Genomic DNA, 19134 nt, shown 5'->3' with positions numbered 1-19134 from the left:
TTCAGCTCCCAATCGTGAGCATGCTTCAAATGAAAAGACACAGTCTTCACAAAGAAATGGAAAGTTTAGAACTGAAACATACAGAGCCTCAGCGCACAGACTCCATAGCCATGTGGGAGGACACAGGAGGAATCAGTGATGTGGCAGTGGGACTGGAGCCTGCGTGAGCCCATGTGAACAACAGAGCCAGACTGCAGAATGGAGCTGAGCCTGAGCCACTCCTCTGGGTGCCATGTGCCTGTCATCAAAATTCCAGGAGAACAAGATGAGCCTGAAAACTTATTCCAAGAAATAATGGCTGAAATTTTCCCAAATGCAGCAAAAAGACAGGATCCTGCATCCCAAACAGGATAAATCCAAGGAGACCCAGGTCACGGTGTATCATAAGCAAACTAAAGCCAAAGAAAGAATCCTGAAAGCAGAGAAGGGAGGTACATATACCTTTAGGGGGAAACAGTTTAAGTGCCAAAAATTTCTCATAGGAAATCACGGAGCCAGCCGGAAACAGGAGACCTCAAATGCTAAAGAAAAGAATTGTCTTGCACGTGGAAGTGTCTTCTCCTCATTCCTGTGGAAGCGGGAATACATGCTACATCAAAAAAGGAGTTCTCAGGGCTGCCAGCCTTACAGTAGAAGTTGAGTAGTAGTATATTTCTCCTGCATTAAAAAAAAAATGTCAGCCCTGGGATTCTGTATCCTGAGAAGAGATCTTTCAAAGATGAAGAAGAAATCAAATGAATACGGAGGGGGTTTGTCCCCAGCATACCTTCCCTAAACGAATGTCTGAAAGCAGCCTCTCAATAAAAAGGAAATGACAGAAAAGAAATCTTGGGCCATCAGGAAGGAAGAAAGCACAATGATGAGAGTGAACATATGGCCACGTGCATATCCTTTTTTTCCCAGATTTTCTCAATTATGTGTGATGACAAAGTGGAAAACATGAGTAGGGATCGATAAAATGAATGAAATGGAGCAAACGTCAATACTTTCTAATTTGTATTGTGTATAAGCTCCCTCAAGTTGTATTTGACCAAATCTTGTGATAAATTTGCTACCCAAGTCATAGGGGATTAAGAGTTGCACATTAATTCCTACCTGAACATAACTGTTGGTTCATTTGAGCCACAGTTGTTCAGTGTGCATTGTTTAGAGAACATGCTACAAAGATAGTGAAAACTAATTAAAACTGCTCTGAAAAATAAGCCCTCAATTTGAAGATACATTGATTTCATAAACAAGCTACATAAAGTTCTAGTTCTGGGCTTTACCTCACCTAGTTAAGTAAGTACATAAGGTTTATGTGTGTCACACTGTGTTCAGAACAGTCTTGCCTGACCAGTGGAACAAGCCAGTAAACGTAAAACCATTCCTCTGGTAAACAGTGGGAGTTTAAAATTTCATCTGCAAAAAGATGCACAGCCGATTTGCAGCCCTGCCCAGGGATGCAAGGCAGCCCAGACTTTTTGCTGGACTATTGGTTCAGAATCCTCTGTAAATTAATTTAACTTCATGAATACCAAGGTTAGTAACTTTTAATGGTTCATTCAGTCGGTTACAATTAACCAGCCTTTAATCATGCATTCCACTGAAATTTTATGTAATGAAGCCTCAGATCCAGAGCACTTCTACCCTTGAATCGTTTTATGACTCTTCAGGATGGTCCTTGTGGCTGAATTTGAAAAATTATCTGTCACATTGGACCTGGTTGACCAAACCAGCCTGCTCCTGGAGCAGAAACAGAGCACTTGAGTTGTGACCAGAGGAGCAGGCACCCAGGGGCAGATGGCCCCCTGCCTGGTCCCCTTAGCTTCTGTTCTTTTGGGAGACCTGGCTCCACTGCTGCTCCGTGTTCTTTACTTTTTGGTGCATCCTATTAATCGACCACTACCCAAGGTAAAACAAACAAAAAACCAAAGAAGGAAAGCTACAGGAGCCACACTGTCTATGCCAGTTGGTTTCCTTAAAGACTAAAAAAAGGGGAACGGTAAAGAAAGCAGGCAATGACATTCAGCTGTGGCAGAGATCAGCACATGAAACTGGTACAGATTTGCAACCAGAGTACAAATCGTCAGTCTTAAGTGTACTGGGAAAATATGCTACCAAAATGTTAATTATGCCATAAATGCCTTTTAAAATCTTACCTGTGAATGAAGTCTCAAGTTAGGATCAAGTTCTTAGAAGGATTAAAGAGAAGCAATATTTTCATTATAAAACTAAATAAACTAAGACATGTTCACATCTAAGGATGAGATTTCTAGATTCACAAAGTCCTGTTGTCTTAAAAGACTTATAAACTTCACTTTTTTTTGGTAGGAAATATAGTGTAACTTGGCAGTGTTCCAGCATATCATACTTATCTGACAAGAGCTTGTGGTTCAGCCAGAAGCTCTCATGCTTGTGTCAGTTAAACGTTTTTAAATATGTGTGCTCTTTCAGGACACCTGTTCATAGACCTTTTATTCTTTTAGCTTTTAAAAATTACATGAAACTAATCCAATGGTATACAATATCATTTAATAGACTGGCTATTTCTTAATGCCTTAAAATGATCCCAAGTAAGAGTGATTTAACCGTTTTTTGGACTTGAAAATTTTTGACCTCTATAGAAATGCACATGTTGACAAAAATGCCAAGTCAATGAAAACTTCTTTAAGGTAAAAACATATAAAAGTCTGATCTTACAGTTATAGCAATAAAGCTTTTTTGAATATAAGTTATAATAAAATGGCGGCTTAGACAGTAAAGAATCCACCTGCAATGCAGGAGACCCAGGTTTGATCCCCGGGTCAGGAAGATCTCCTGGAGAAGGGAATGGCAACCCACTTCAGTATTCTTGCCTGGAGAATTCCATGAACAGGGGAGCCTGGTGGACCACAGTCCATGTGGTCGCAAAGAGTTGGACACAATTAAGCAACTAACACTATAATAAAATACAGTAAACAATCTATGCAAAGAATGCCTCCGTCACTAAATAACTCAGTATTGAACCAAATTATCCTTGTCTCAAGATTTAGCCTGACCTACCCTTTGGAACCTTTTTCAACCAAAGGTGGTGTGTGATGTGGAAAAGCTCACCATGCGGCTTCTTGTCTTCTTTGTACTGCTGTGTCCCCTGAGCGTCACTTTTGCATCTATAAGATGAAAAAACTGGGCCGAATGACCGCAGAGGTCTTATTTTAGCTCTGCTCATAACGGGATCCAACTCCATTTGCACTAAATGTGCAGCACTAACATTTGAGTGACTCTAAACGCCTAAGCATTATGAGGTGGCCCAGGGGGAGGAGTCTGGGCTCTACCTACAGTGGGAACCTCAGCTGTGCCCACTGCCCTCCTAAAAAATCCCAGCCAATCAGACGTGTGCCTGGATGGAGAGCAGTGTGTACAGCTCCTGTGTAGTCAGCTCTACAGCTCATGTTCCAAGTATTGATTTCCAAGTTACTTAGGTTCTTGTCTTCCCCACCCCGTTCAGTGTGTCATGTAATTCATTTGTAATACAGCTAGGTTCCCTTGCTAATGTCTGTATTTCATTTTGTATTCTGTCTGCTGGGTGATTTATTTGGGGGAGGAGGTGGATTGTTCTGTCTGTAAAGGTTCAGAAAGACACACTCAGACAAGTGTCACACACCCATTCCTGTCCCCGTTTTCCCTAATAAAAATGCTACTCACAGAAGACTCCATAATTTTGAAACTACTTTATGTGTATAGTATACTCTGAAATTGAACAAATAAGTAAATATGTTGAGGATAAGGAGACCCAGGTTTCTCACTGTCAGCAGTGAGAAAGGGGAAGAAAGGAGGCTGGGATAAACCCTGTGGTGTCTGATTGGAATCAGAGGTATTCGTGTGACCTCGTGGTTCTTAATGTCTATGAAGACAAATAAAAAAGTACACACGCCTACGTGCAGCTGTTAGTGCACATACGTGTCTCCCAGCTCTGTCTGCTGAGAAAGCAGGGCGGCAGTGACAGACAGTAGCAGTAAGCGTATCCAGTGCCCAGATCTGGGGAACGACTGTGGCAAGGCTCCTTGCAGAAATGACTGATTCTGGAACCAAGGGAGAGTAAATGTAAGATAAGCCTGGAACATGAGTAAAAAAGGGCTAAAAAAAATTTATGAAGGCATATCAAGAGACACAAGAGCTAACTTAAAGGACTCCCCATGGCCAAATCTAGAACAATTTTGGCAGCAAAATAAATGGTAGTATTGGATTATAATCTATGAAGTGAAATAAATATCAATGCATCCATATGGATATAAATACTTAAATACATGGAGGAGAAGGGAAAGCTCTTCCTTATAGTATAATTCTAGTTGTAAATTAAGAAATAATCAGGAGAGTGGAAAATCACCATTAGGCAAACACCTTGGTAATTGTTGTGGGCAAGAGCCGTCAATGGGTGCTAAAGTTAGTGGGTGCCGGTAACATGAGAAAAAAGATACGTGCATAATCTCAAAGTATTTTCCCACCAGATAATTATAAAGAAAGGCATAATAACTGGTGTAAAGAAACCTGACAGAATCTTAACCAGGTGATGAAGGTTAATGCCACTTGCATCAGGTCATGCTGACACCATGCCTTGACATTATAAATAGTGCTTCAGTGAACATAGGAGTACAGATATTTCTTGAGGTAGTAGTTTCTTTTCCTTCAGATACATACTCAGAAGTAGAATTTCTGGATCACATGGTAGTTCTGTTTTTAATTTTCTTGGGGCACCTCCATACTATTTTTCCTAGTAGCTGCCCCAGGTTACATTCCAAACAGTGCACCAGGGGTTCCCTTTTCTCCACATCACCAACACCTTGTCTGTTTGATGACAACCATTCTAACAGGTGTGAAGTGGCATCTCATTATGGTTTTGATTTGCATTTCCCTGATGAGAAGTGATTTTGAACACCTTCTCATGTGTATTTCTTTGCCATTTGTATGTCTTCTGAAAAAAAAAAAAAAAACCAGTCTACTCAGGTCCTTTGTGTGTGTGCTCAGTCACTAAGTCATGTCTGACTCTCTGCGACCCCATGAACTGTAGCCTTCCAGGCTCTTCTGTCCATGGGATTTCCAAGGCAAGAATACTGAAGTGGGTTGCCATCTCCTCCTCAGGGAATCTTCCTGACCGAGGGATCAAACCCACGTCTCCCACACTGGCAGGTGGATTCTTTACCACTGAGCCACCAGGGAAGCTCATTCAGGTCCTTTGCCCATTTTAAAATCATTACTTGCTTTTTTACTATCAAGTTGTAGAAGTTCCCTATGCATGTTGAATATTAACCCCTTTTCACTTGTATGCTTTGCAGATGCTTTCTTCTGCCACACAGTTTGCCTTTTCATTTTGTTGATCATTTCTTTTGCTGTGCAGAAGCTTTTTCAGTTTGATGTATGCCTTTATTTATTTTTTTACTTGTGCTTTGGTGTCATATCTAGAAAATCACTGCCACGATCAATGTCAGGGAGTTTTTTCCCCTGTGTCTTCTTCCAGGATTTTTATGGTTTCATGCCTCACATTGAAGTCTTTAACCTGTTTCAAGTTAATGTTTGATAGTGATACGACATAGGACTCTAGCTTCATTCTTCTACATGTGACTGTCCAGTTTTTCCAACACCGTCGATTGAAGAGACCACCTTTTGCCTATTGAGCTTTCTTGGCTCCCTTGTCAAGTATTAGTTGACTTCAGTAATTACATGGGTTTATTTCCGGGCCTTTGATTCTTTTCCATTAGTCTATGTGTTTTCAATGCCAGTACCACATGTTTTTATTACTATAGTTTTATAGTACAGTTTGAAATCAGGAAGTGTGATACCTCCAGCTTTGTTCTTATTACTCAAGATTGTTTTGGCTAGTCAGGATCTTTTGTAATTTCACATAAATTTTAGCATTTATCATTTATTTTCTGTTTCTGTAAAAAATGCTATTGGAATTTAGATGGGGATTGCATTGAATCTACAAATAGCTCTGGGTAGTATGGATATTTAACAGTATTAATTCTTCTAGTTCATGAACACAAGATATCTTTCCACTTATTTGTGTTTTCAATTTCTTTCATCAGTGTTTTACAGCTTTTTAATGAAATTGTGTTTTAATTTATTTTTTAATTGCAGGAAAATTGCCTCACAGCATTTAGTGCTTTTATTTCCTTGGTTAAATTTATTCATAAGTATTTTGTTAGTTTTGATGCTATTGTAAATAAGATTTCATCTATTTATTTATTTCTATTTCATATGGTTTCACTATATAGAAATGCAACTGATTTTGAATGTTGTTTTTTTTTAATCTGTATAGGTATTCTTTGATTTCTCACATTAGCATTTTATAGTTTCAAAATGCAGATCATTAACATGTTTTGAGAGACTTAAACCTCTTTCTTTCATTTTTGAAGGGAAAAACTATTGTGAATATTTTATTTTTAAGTTTCCATTTGTTCATTCTCATTAGGGTTACATGATTGGGCAATATGATTGATTTTTGTTTGTTGCCCTTGTATCCTGCAGACTTGCTAGTTCTAAACAGTCTTTGGAGATTCTTAAGATTTCTATGTAGACAGTCTTCTTTTCAAATTGGGGTAGTTTTTCTTCCTTTCTAGTCTGTATACCATTTATTTCTTTTTATTAGAAAATGCCAGGAGTGGTGAGAGTGGACATTTTCCCAATCTTAGAGGGAAAGTATGTGGTCTTTTGCTTTAAAGTATAATGTTAACTGTGGATTTATTGTAGATGTTCTTTATGAAACTATTCTCATTTCTAGTTTGTTGAGAGTTTTCATCATGAATAGATGTCAGATTTTTTCAATGCGTTTTCTGTGTCAGTTGATATGATCATGTGGTTTTGCTTCTTCAGCCTGTTAACACAGTGAAATGCATTAATGGACTTTCCAATATTGAACTAGCTTTAGATTATCTGGAAAGCCCCTCTGAGTCATTGTGTTTTCATATATTGCTGAATATGACTTGGTAATTTTTTGTTGAAGAGTTTTGTGCCAGTGTTCATGAGAGATACTGGTCTATAGGTTGGTTGGTTTGTTTTTTGTAATATTGTAACATGGTTTTGGTATCAAGGTAATATGGGCCTCATAAAATTAATAGGAAAGTCTTCCTTTCTCTTCTGTTTTCTTAAAATATTATTTAAATTTAATGCTGTTTAGTAAATGTCTGGTAAAACTTAAAGTGGAAACCATGTGGACCTAGAATTTCTATTACTTGGGGGAGAAGATTTTAAACTACAAATTAAATTTTTAAAACAATTATAGGAATATTCAGATTAGCCATTTGGTCTTGGATGACTTGCAGTAGTTTCTAGTTTTTGAGGATATAGTCCATTTAAAAGTTTTCAAATTCATGTCTGTTAAGAGATGTTAACCTTACCAGACTGCTTTAAGGAAAATAGCTCACAATTACATAGCACTTACTGAGTGTCTGGTACAATACTAAGCACATACTGTAGTGATTTTATCTTCACAACTACCCTGACTACTGTTGTTATCCTCCAAATTTATATTTTATAAACTGGTTATGAACTGCCTCACAGATTTCATAATGGACATATAAAACTTTTCATTTAAGTGTAATTACAAACAACCTAATTTCTAGCACATTAAAAATGACATTTTTAAACACCATTCATATGTGAAATCCATAGCAATTTAATACCTTAATTTAATACTTCCATTAAAAAAAAAACATGAATAAGCTCTTCTTTTAAGAGTCAGAAATGTATATCTTAATGTTTACTTCTTGAACTCATAGCCCTTTTAATATCTTCTGGCTCTGCAGTGATCCCCTTTTCATTCCTGATACTAGAAATTTATAGCCTCCCTCATTTTTTGTCAGTCTTTCTTAATGTCTGTCATTGTTTTTGGTCTTTTCTTTTTTTTTTTTAAGCAAAGTCTTTATTTTCAAGAAAAAAGTACATTCTCATATCCTGTTTTTGGCATACGTTTTAATTACTTCCAGTGGAACCAAAGCCTCTTGAACCCCTTTCAGTGTCATCTAAAACTTGAACTTCCTCTATTTCTGGGTAAAATATCCGTTCACAAATGAGCTGTGCAATTCAAACTTTTGACTTCAAACTTCTCTTTGCCAAAATTAAACAGGACAACACCAACATTCCCTCTATAATCTTCATCTATGACACCAGCTCCTACATCTATGAAGGGTTCTGCTGCCAAGCCAGAACGAGGAGCCATTCTTCCATAGCACCCAGAAGGAAGGGCTATCTGAATGTCAGTTTCCACAAGCACTGTTTCCATCGTGGTACTGGGTAATCATAGGCACTGTACAGGTCGTAGCCCACAGCGCGCGCGGACCCCTTGGTTGGAGCTGTGGCATGCAAAGCGGAGACGCATATCGCCCGCCTCTGTGGCCCAGGCCCGCTTGCTGGGGGAGACGACTTGTGCCTCTTGAGAGCAGGGCATGGCAGCCTAGAACGTGGGCATAAGAGGGAGCAGGGGGAACAAGAGAGAGAGAGAGAGAGAGCTGTTTTGGTCTTTTCAAAGAACTTTTTACCATTTTCTCTATTATTTTTCACTTTTATTGATTTCTGTTCTTAATACTTCTGAATTTATTTTTCTCCTCTTCTCCTCTTGTTTGCCATGGTAGCACAGAGTTTTTATTTGAGTCCTTATTTTATAACATAGGCATTTAATAATGTAAATTACCCTTTAAGCAGTGTTTTTGGTACATTCCACAAATGTTGATATTTTGGTTTTCATTTTTCTCTTTGACCCATGGATTCCTTAGAAGTGTGTTAATTTCCAAAGTGTTCAGAAACTTTTTCCTCTTTCTCCTACATACCTAGTTTATATTCATTATGCTAAGAAAACATACTAGGCTGGCCAAAAAGTGTGTTGTTTTGGCCAACTCGGTACTTTAAATTATATTTAATTTGTTAAGTTTAGTTGTATGATCCTGGATGTGATCTGTCTTCCTGAATCTTTTATGTGCTTTTAAAAAGTACCAGGTTGAATGTTCTATAAATGTCAGTTGGTTCTAGTGGTTGTGAATGCTGCCTGGTTCTTTATATTGTTGCTGACTTTTTCTCTGCTTGTTCTGTCAGTTAATGTGAGGAGGAGTATTGAAGTCTCCAGTTACAATCATAGATCTGCTTTCTGTTCTCTCAGTCTCTTGATTTGAAGCTTTGCTAGTTTCACACATATTTAAGATGGTTATATCTTCTTGGTGAATGGACTTACAATTATAATGTTTCTCTATATCTCTGGTACTTTTCTTAGCTCTAATGTCTACTTTAATGTTAAAATAATCACCCTATTTCCTTTTCATTAATGTTTGCATGGTATATCTTTTTCTATCCTTTTACTTTTAACATACCTATATCATTATATTTGAAATGACTTATTTGTAGAGAGCTATAGATGGAGCTTGGTTTTTAAAATCTGTCTCTTAATTGGCTTGTTTAGACCATTTATATTTAATATAACTTTTGGTGTTTGGATTTAGGTTTATAATTGTATATTATTTGTTTTTCATTTTTTTCATTTTTCTATTCTTTTCCTGTCTTTTTTGGACCATTTGAATATGGCTTAGTATTCCATTTTCACTTATTTATTTCATTTTTGACTGTATCTCTTTGTACTGATGTTTTTAGTAGTTGCTCTATAGATGTGAATGTTACATACTTTGCACAGTCTACTTAGAATCAATATTTTACTACCCCAAGTGAAATACAGAACCCTTGCACCCACGTGGATGCCATTGCCCTCCTTCCTTTGTATTGTTGTATATGTAGTTGTCATTTCTTATATTCTCCTTCATTCCCGACATTTCAAGTTTCCCTCTAATATCATTTCCCCTTCTTTCTGAAGATCTTCCTGTAGCAATTCTTTTAGATAGGTCTCCTGGCCATGAACTCTGCTAGCTCTCTTTTATCTACTAATATCTTTCTTTTACCTCCAGTTCTGAAGTATGTTTTCACTGAATGTAAAATTTAGGGTTGAGAGACTTTTATTTTCTTTTAGCACTTTAAAACATTCCATTTCCTTATGGAATCCTAAATTCCTAATGATAAATTTACTGTCATTTCAATCATTGTTCCCTTATATTACATTTTCTCTTACTCTTTTCAAGTTTTGGGTTTTTTTGTTGTTTGTTTTTGTTTTTGTTTTGCTTTCAGAGTTAGTTTGATGATATGGGCCTAGGTTTGGAGGGCTTTACCCTGTGAGATTCAGTTAACCTCTGAACCTATTAATTTGTGTCTTCTGTTAAATTTGGGAAGTTTTTAGACATAATTTTTTCAAATTTTTTTTTCTATATCATTCTCTTCTCTTTCTGTGACTTCAGTGACATGAAAGATACTTCCTTATTATCCTATGTATCTAAGACTCTCCTAGTCATTTACTCTGCTTTTCAGACTAGAAAATTTTCATTGATCTGTCATCAAGTTCACTATCCTCTTTCATCTCTATTTTGCTATTGAGCATATCAAGTGGGTTTTTAAATTTTTTGTTATTGTATTCTTCTAAAGTTGTATTTTGATTCTTTTTTTTATAGTTTCTATTTGCTGATGCAAGTTTGCTGAGACTTTCCTTCTACTCCTTTCAGGAATGTTCACCCTTAACTTCTTGGAGAACCTTTATAAAAGCTGTCCTGTAATTTCAACACCTGTGTTATCTCAGTGTTGCCACATTTTCCCACAGAAGCTGTGGTTTTCTTGGTTCTTTGCATGCCAAGTAATTTTGGATTGTATCCTGGACACTTTTGAGTATTATCTTATGAGACCCTTGTTGTTATTTAAATCCTGTGCAGAATTTTTGTACTTCTGGTTTAGCAGGCAATTCAGTGTATCAAGCTGTCAGTTCCAACCAGCTTTTTGTGGGTTGTAGTCCCAATATAAGTTGCGTTTTCAAGCCTTTGCAGTGCTCTTCAGATCTGTACCATGCGGAGTAATGATCTTATCCGACTCTTCAATTCTCAGAGTCTGTGATCAGAACCACATGAGGGACACTTGGGATGCACCCAGGGGTCCACAGACAGCTCTGTGCAGTTGCTTCCCCATGCTCCTCCCGCTCAGTGGTCTCCTCAGTATTTCCAGCTCCTCAGGACTCTCCTGTTCAGTCTTCTGTCCAAAATCCTGGGACTTTACTGCCGTACCTTATGCATACTTCCTGCAACTATGACTGTGAGAAGAGCTGCAGGAAGAAGTTCAGTGGACACACGTACCACCTTATGCATACTTCCTGCGACTATGACTGTGAGAAGAGCTGCAGGAAGAAGTTCAGTGGACACACGTACCACCCTCTTCAGGCTCTGCTCCTTCAGCTGGAGGAGAAGGTGCCCCTCCCTTGGCTTTTACGTACCTGGGGGCCCCTGCTTTCAGCATGGTCTCTCCCACTATGGGATGACCTGGGGGCTGGGACCCAAAATGAAAGATGGAAAAATGCATATTTCTCCCTTTCCTGGTCCCTAAACTGGAGGGCTTTTCTAGCATGCTTCTTCCATGCTTCAGTGTCCACATCCAGCTTTTGAACCGCCCTGAACCCAGGCTGCGGTGGGTGGAATCACTTCCAGCTCAGTGGCCCCCTCTTCTTCCTCTGCCTGCTCTGGTTCACCTTCCAGAGTCTTCACACTGCCCCTCCATGCATTCTCCCAGGTGTTGTGGCTGTGTCTGGTGGGACATACAGGTAGCCTATCTCCATCTTCACCAAAGCTGACTGCAGGCATGTTTTTTATTTACCATTGTCTACAGTAACAGGTTTTCTTGGAGGTTGTGAATTATATTTACTGGGAGGTTGATGGACAATTATACCAAAAATAGATTGATACATATGTAGAACCTAATGGATATAAGAAGGAAAAAGATGAAGCTGTCTGGAAACATTCTTAAAAAGTACACAGTGAAACAAACATTCCATCCTTAATCAAAGTTTGAATACTTTATGTTTGCATTAAGGAATTTCTCAATGTTTGCTTTTTGGACAGTCTTACTGTAATAGGTTTCTCTCCTGTAACAGGGACAGTGGAGTGGGGCTAGCAGAGAGCAGGGTCAGGGAAGACTTACAAACTGAGAGACAGGTGAACTGAGCTTCAAAGAAGTCAGATTAGTAGCAGTTACTCAGATGAATGGGTAACAGCGTTCTAGCAGAGAACACAGATTTAAGAAAAAGGCAGGTCTAAATGTGCTTGGTGTGTGTGTCATCGAGAAAAAGACAGGAGCAGAAAAGGAGAATCTGACTCCCTTAGCCACTCACTGTGCCTTCTTAGCCGCTGCTACAAAATATCCCCACAGAAATATGTGTAATTGTTAGAAACATCTTGATATTAATTTCAGAAATGCAAGTTTTAGAATTTAGAATATGTGTTAAATTATCCTGTACTTTGAATTATCTTATCTCGCCATTGATAGTAGGCATCTGCATCTCTAATTAAAATCAACTGCATCTGTCATACTTGCTTTTACTTACTAGGAATTTCATTCTTCAGCAAAATGAACAGGTGCTGTCTACTTTGATATAAATGTGTGCTATTTGCCTTTGACTTTTTTAAAGTAAACTTTCAATTTTGAGATAATTACAGATTCACAAACAATTCATAGTTTTAAATTTACAAATAATACAGGGAGTCTGTGCACCTTTTACCCAGTTTCAAATGGTAACATCTTATAGAACTGTAGTACAGTATTGTAACCAGGATATTAACGTTGATACAGGTGAGATGCAGAGCATCCATGACCACAGGGCTCCCCACTTGCCTTCAAACAATCTGTCCTCTCCTCCTTTCCCCTCCTCCCCATCCTTAACCTTGGCAACCACTAAGCTATTCTCCATTTTTGTAAGTTTGTCATTTCGTTAATGTAATATAATTGGAATAATGCAGTATGTAATAACCTTTGGATTGGATTTTTTCACTCTCCAAAATCTTTTGGTGACTCATTGAAGTTGTATGTATCAATAGTTTGTTCCTTTTTATTGCTGAGAAGCATTTCATGACTTACTTCAGCTGTCTTTTGCCATTCTTTGAAAAACTGAAGTCTTGTTACTCTGGAGTTTGTCCTTTAGATACTTGCTTTGGTATTTAGACTAAAAGCCAAACCCTCGGGAGCACTCTGGTTTTCCTTCCTAAGTTGCACTTAGATTGGTCAGTCATAATATGTTGACATTATAAGGTCTTATAGGAGAAAAAAAATCTTAGGAATAAGTAGATTCAGTTACTTTATTCCTCTTATATTTCTTAAAACTAGAAGTAAGGTCAGAACACATTAGGGAGAATGCTGCTTGAGAAATACTTAGAACACCCCCTGTTCCAAGATGCCCTCATGCCGTCCCTGGATGGAGCAGGGAGGGACTGCTGCAGGCAGTGAGTTTTGGGAGAGGAGGGTACCCACCTGACAGCCCGGCGCGAGCACCATTTCTGTTTCATTAGTTGACATGATTTTAGTTGTTGAACAAAAATTCTGCCCCCAATAAAGAGGGGATGATTGGAGCCTTCCAGGTTTCAAACTGGTAAATAAGCATTGGACCAGATTCTGACATGTTACATTCTCATGTAGGTAGCCTGGATGTCACTCCAGCAGAAGGAAAAATTTAATTGAATTACAGACAGTGTTTAAGTTAGCTTTAACTGCAAGCAGTAAAATTAATAAGGTCCAAAATAACATTTTAAACTTTAAAGTCAGTGATACTGTGGGCTTTCCTGTGTTTAAGGGGTCCAGTGTTTAAGACTCTGCACTTCCACTGCAGCGGGCATGGGTTCAGTCCCTGGTCGGGGAAAGTTCCACATGCCATGTGGTACTGAAGAAAAAAAAAGAAACAAAAATTCCAAAATAAATAACCAAAATCAGTGTTACCTTCCACCTTAGCAAGTCCTAGCTCAGCCTGCTTCGGTTTTCATGTGAGGAGAATCAGCGAACACGCATATGCAGTAATAAATATATTGCTATCATAATTACCCACTTGGCACACTGTTTATTATTTTAGATTAAGTAGATGCTTTGGAGGAAGAGAAAAAAAAATAAACATTGGAGACTTTCAGATGCTTAGCAAATACCAGTGTTTATCATAGAGTATTGTTAACATTTGACCAGGGATTTTTAAATTGTCATTTTGCTGATAGCAGATATAAAATCAGAATTCTTCAGCAGAAGTTAATCTCATTATTATCCACTTCAGACAGTGATTTTTATGCTGATCTAAAGAGGTTTATGCATATTTTAACTATCACATAATGATCATCTTTAAGTAGTAACATAAAAGTTAATGAGTATAGAAAATCTGCCAAATAAATCCACCCAGTAATCCAAGACACTTATAGAAATACATGCTTTAATGTGAGCACAGATTTTACTTGATTAGTGCTCTATTTCTCAATTCAATTATCAAACGAGGAAAATCTGAATCAAGATTTTTGATTGACATATTCAATGGGATTTGATGGGAGTGCAGATAACTACACAGTGTTTTAACGTGACTTTGTAAGTCTTCTGATCATAATTACATTATATACTCTGAAAGCAGTTTTTAACTTCTAATCTTTTGTATGTGCACACGTTCTTAATAAACTACTCAATAAATAAAATGTACCTAAATATATAAAGTTTACTTTCTGCTTGCCTAAATAATGTGCATGTTGACTCTGATCTTATCAGCTCATTACAAATATATAGGTGTCAGAGGTGGATAATGTGTGTTAGTCGCTCAGTCGTGTCTGACTCTCTGTGACCCTATGGACTGTAGCTCTTCAGGCTCCTCTGTCCATGGGATTCTGCAGGCAAGAATACTGGAGTGGGTTGCCATTCCCTTCCCTTCAATCCCTGGGTCGGGAAGATCCCTCCGACCCAGGGATTGAACCCATGTCTCCCGTGTTGCAAGCAGATTCTTTACCATATGAGCCCAAGAGAAGGTGAATAATAGACATCTAAAATATTTATTGGCACCACTATTATCATTTGTTACTGCTTACTAGTAGTTACAATCATGAAGAGAGTGAAAGAAAAGGTATAGTCCTTACCTGTTTGCTCTGGGCACACTGCAGGTTGTCAGGGACTCTGTCTATAGTGAGATAAGCCAGGGTGGAGGAGAGAGCGGGTTTTAGAGCCATTCAGACCTGCATTCATATTCCACCACCCAGTAGCTGTGTGTCCTTAGGCAGGTTCTGTAACCTCTTCAAGCCTCATGTTTTGGTGGGATTTTTTAATTTATAAAGAGATAGTTTATGAAGGTTAAAGGAAATGGGTTGATAAAGCACCTGGCACAGTGCCCAGCACATAGCAATTTGTGCTTCAGGGAAGAGATGGAAAAGGAGTCCTACTGCCTGTAGATAGAGCGCCTCTCCTAAAAAAAAAAAATACATTAATAAAATCCTAGTACGCGTATAATTCTAATATATGTAGAAGTCCAGAATATATAAACATTTTCACTCATTTTGCTTCTCTAAAATATCTCTATGAGTTTTGTGAAGCTGCTTAATTTCCTTAAAAAGCTTTAGCTTAGTAGGACATGTTACTGTACTTATACAAGGGGGGGGAAAAATCCAAATCAAATATAACCTAAAAGTTTCCTTTTCAGATTTATAGACGTTAAGTGTTGGTGAGAGGGGGGATCTGTTTTAAAGCTTTTGTTCTTTGATTTTTAGCAGGAAAGGAAGGACAAGAAATCCTGGGGCCGGAAGCTCGGGCAGATGAAGTGGGATGTGCAGGTACTCTTGCCTTTTTCTCAAGCACTATCATCTTTGAACAGCCTTTGTGTGACTGGTTTTTGCATTTGTGAGTTCTGCATTTAATCTGTTTCCTCCTCTTTATCTTGCCCCCCTTTAAATGTTTAAGTACCTAAGCATATGGGGCACTGTATGAAAAATTAGATGTTTATATTCTTTAAATAGACTGCAAGCTTAGATATTCATATAATACAGGTATTCATCTGTAAGAATAACAAATATAATCTACATGTAATCCACAGAGTAAGTGTTTTAATGATAATTTAAACTTCTATCAGATTTTTACCATAGTTACAGAAATACAGATCTATTTTGAGTTTGATTATTAGTTACCAGGATCTACATGAAATTGCCCACAAGACTAAAAGCAGAAGAGAGAAAAAGAAGCAAATATCATGGGTTATCTAGAAACCAGATGAGAATTATGAATATTGATAAGTGAACATGTCACAGCAAACAAGAGAATACACTTTTTCTTACCATTTCTGTGATTGAAAAAGGCCAAAATGAAGTTGAAAGTGAAAGTCGCTCACTCGTGTCCGACTCTTTGCGACCCCATGGACCAGAGTCCATGGAATTCTCCAAGCCAAAATCTGGAGTGGGTAGCCTTTCCCTTCTCCAGGGGATCTTCCCAACCCAAAATGAAGTTGAATTATAGTAAACAAAGAAATTTGTTGCTTCTAGGTGACTATATTAGTACATATTCCCCGAGACTACTCCTCTATTATTGGATTCAAATCAGATTTAAGAAGCAAAAGAGTAAGTGCAAATCTTAAATCCAGATATTTCATATGATAATGTCCAATATATACCAGGCACTTATTACTTCTGATAAGGCAGTCTTCGAATGTAAACTTCAAAAAGAAATTCCAAATTATTAAAACATTTCCTCAAAATTCTGTACTTAAAAGTAGTATTACTGTATTCTGTATATTCAACCATAGATTAGATATTTCTATCATATAGTTTTAAATTTTCTTTGTTTCTTCTTTGGCTTAACATTTATAGTTTTTTGTTCTTTGCAGTACATTTTAGGAGTATTCCACAGAGCCTTATAAATCACCTTGTGTTGTGTAAGATGAGTGTATTTTGCAGTAATGTGTCAAAAATCGATTTTTACCTATAAGCATCAGCCCTCCCATACTTGTCAGTTCTATAAAACAAAGAGCAAGCCTTTGTACTCTTACTGAAAGTGCACTCCAAATTAATCAAATAATGGAATGTGTGATCATTTATGGTGCCACAGCCAAAGATTGTGTATTCTGCCTTTAACATGGTTGTGTTGAACTTGCATGAATAATGTATTCAGGTATGCTTATTATCAAATATTTGTCAAGCTGACTTATACATTATATAAAGTATTTAAACTATATTTGTTGTTAGTAAAATAGTGTTAATGAGCACAGAAGAATGCTGTTCATTACTCTTCTATTTTATATTAAAATGTGACGACTCACATCACCAGAGTAGTAGAAGGTCTTCTGTAGAAGATCGTTTGCGCTTTGAGGCAAAGTGCCAGCAAAAAAGACACCTAGAGTTCCGAGTTGACAGTATTTCACCTCACAGTTTGCTCTTTAGTACAAAAATGAAATGAATTCATGCTTTCAGTTTGAAGTACTGAGTGATACAGAATTTCCCGCCCTCCCCAACAATAGTCAGGTCTGGAAGGTAGTGTAACTGTACGTAAACTAGAGTTCCTGCTGAAATACAGCACCCCCGCCTCCAAAATAGTGGGGCCCTGTGTGCTACTTTCCTGGTACTCGGGGAGTTAGGAGAACACAAACGTTGAATACAACTCTGATAAATGCAGTTTTCAGCAAAGAAGGGTGGAAATTGGATGTTTGAGACTTCAGAGCATTCCACTTTGAAGTCCTGTTTCACCTTTGCTTGTGTTACTTCCTTCACTTCCAGGGAATAATGTGCTGACAAAGTAAACAAAACCATGGCAAGAGGCCACCATCATTAGTTTAGAACCTTGTCAGCTCCTTTCTCAAGCTGACTTCTTCTGCAGTTCAGGAAGTGAAGAGAACTATAGTCTCAGCTTAGTATTCAGGGAGTGAAAAGGTCACCCAAAACAGCCTTTGTTCTTCTAAGCATCCTTTCTTTGTTTATTTAGCTGATACTTGTGCAAAGTTTCAAAATTGGAGGATAAAGATTGGCGGAACCCTAACTATCCTTTATTCTGATGGGAGTAAAACACTGATAGCCTCATAAAAATGTTATTTAGCCTTTATATTAAATGTTTGTCTCTCTAACCTTGCTTTGTGTAATTTGTGATTATAACCCTACAATTGTACACTTTGACCAATGATTATAATCCTATAATTCTATACTGTGACAGTTCGTTCAGAGTTTTGTCACACCTGAAAAACCAAATTGTCATCATATTCTCTGTATTTGCTCATCTCTTTAATATTTAAACACATGCAATTTATTAGTCTTAAGACTAGGAATTTTGCTTTATAATAGACCTTTTCACCACATGTACTTCCAAGCACTTTTAGTTTTAGGGGTAAATCTGAGGAATGTCTGGTCTTAGCTTGAAATTGGCTTGGTAAGTACAGGTTCATGGAAAACATGTACTTTAGTTGGAAAGAGCCCAGCTTTCGATAGCAGACCCCCAATACTGAGTCATCTGCTCTAGTTCAGTGTTCACCTTGCAGGACTGCTTTGAAGAAAACATAACAGTTACAGAGCACTTACTATGTGCCTGGTACAGTACTAAACACATACTGTGTTAATTCATTTAAGCCTCCCAACTATCCAAGGACATACTGTTACTATCCTCCAGATTTTATATTATACAGACGGATTATGTGTTGCCTCCCAGGAGTCTGATGGACATACAGAATTCTCCACTTTAATAAGTACAGTTGACCCCTGAACAACACAGGGTTGAATGGTGCAGGTCCACATACACACATATTTTATTTAATAATAAATACTGCAGTGCTTCACAGTCTGGGGTTGGCCAACTCCGAGGATGTGGAATCATATACAGTGAGGGCTGACTCTTAAGTTATACATGGATTTTCCACCACTGGAAGGTCAGTACCCCTAAACCTCATGTTTTAAGGGTCAGATGTAGTTACAGCCTATTATCTGACAGATTAAAAATGAGATTTCTAACATCACTGTTATATTTGAAATCAACAGCAATTTAATACCATTTATTTTTTAAATATGAATACCTCTTTGAGAGTCAGAAATGTTACATCATAATGTTTACTCCCTGAACTAATATAGAATTTACTGCTAACCAGTGTATTTCCTCTTCGAAGATACTTTGATCAACTGTTGTTTTTTTGCAAGAAAAACATATATATAAATTGAAATTTAACTTTCTGTTTAGTTTCCAGGGACTATATGGCTCCTAGATTTTTTAAAATTTATGGATTGATTTATCCTATGATCACTGATCACAACATACATGACAAATTTTAATACTACAGTTTACCCTTGAACAACCTAGGGGTTGGGG

General features: G+C 37.6%; 1 protein-coding gene, 1 non-coding gene and 1 pseudogene across 4 annotated transcripts in view; 2 read left to right on the top strand and 1 right to left on the bottom strand.

Moving 5' to 3' along the window:
- ZEB1 (zinc finger E-box binding homeobox 1) overlaps positions 1–19134 on the top strand; it is a 197204-nt gene that overhangs the window by 146388 nt on the left and 31682 nt on the right. For 2 of the 3 annotated variants that reach the window (XM_061436205.1, XM_061436209.1), the window contains exon 3: positions 15573–15635. In XM_061436205.1, the coding sequence (XP_061292189.1) occupies positions 15573–15635 (63 nt within the window). The remainder of the gene's footprint in view (positions 1–15572; positions 15636–19134) is intronic. The other variant, XM_061436208.1, reaches the window with a different exon arrangement.
- Positions 540–665, top strand: LOC133259956 (small nucleolar RNA U109). The gene has a single exon (XR_009740621.1). It is a non-coding gene; the product is annotated as a small nucleolar RNA U109 (small nucleolar RNA).
- Positions 7852–8508, bottom strand: LOC133259125 (deoxyuridine 5'-triphosphate nucleotidohydrolase, mitochondrial-like; annotated as a pseudogene).

Source organism: Bos javanicus, chromosome 13 (genome assembly GCF_032452875.1).
Source record: "Bos javanicus breed banteng chromosome 13, ARS-OSU_banteng_1.0, whole genome shotgun sequence".
Lineage (NCBI taxonomy): Eukaryota > Metazoa > Chordata > Mammalia > Artiodactyla > Bovidae > Bos > Bos javanicus.
Note: the sequence above shows the minus strand (reverse complement) of the source record. Positions and strands in the feature narration are given on the sequence as shown.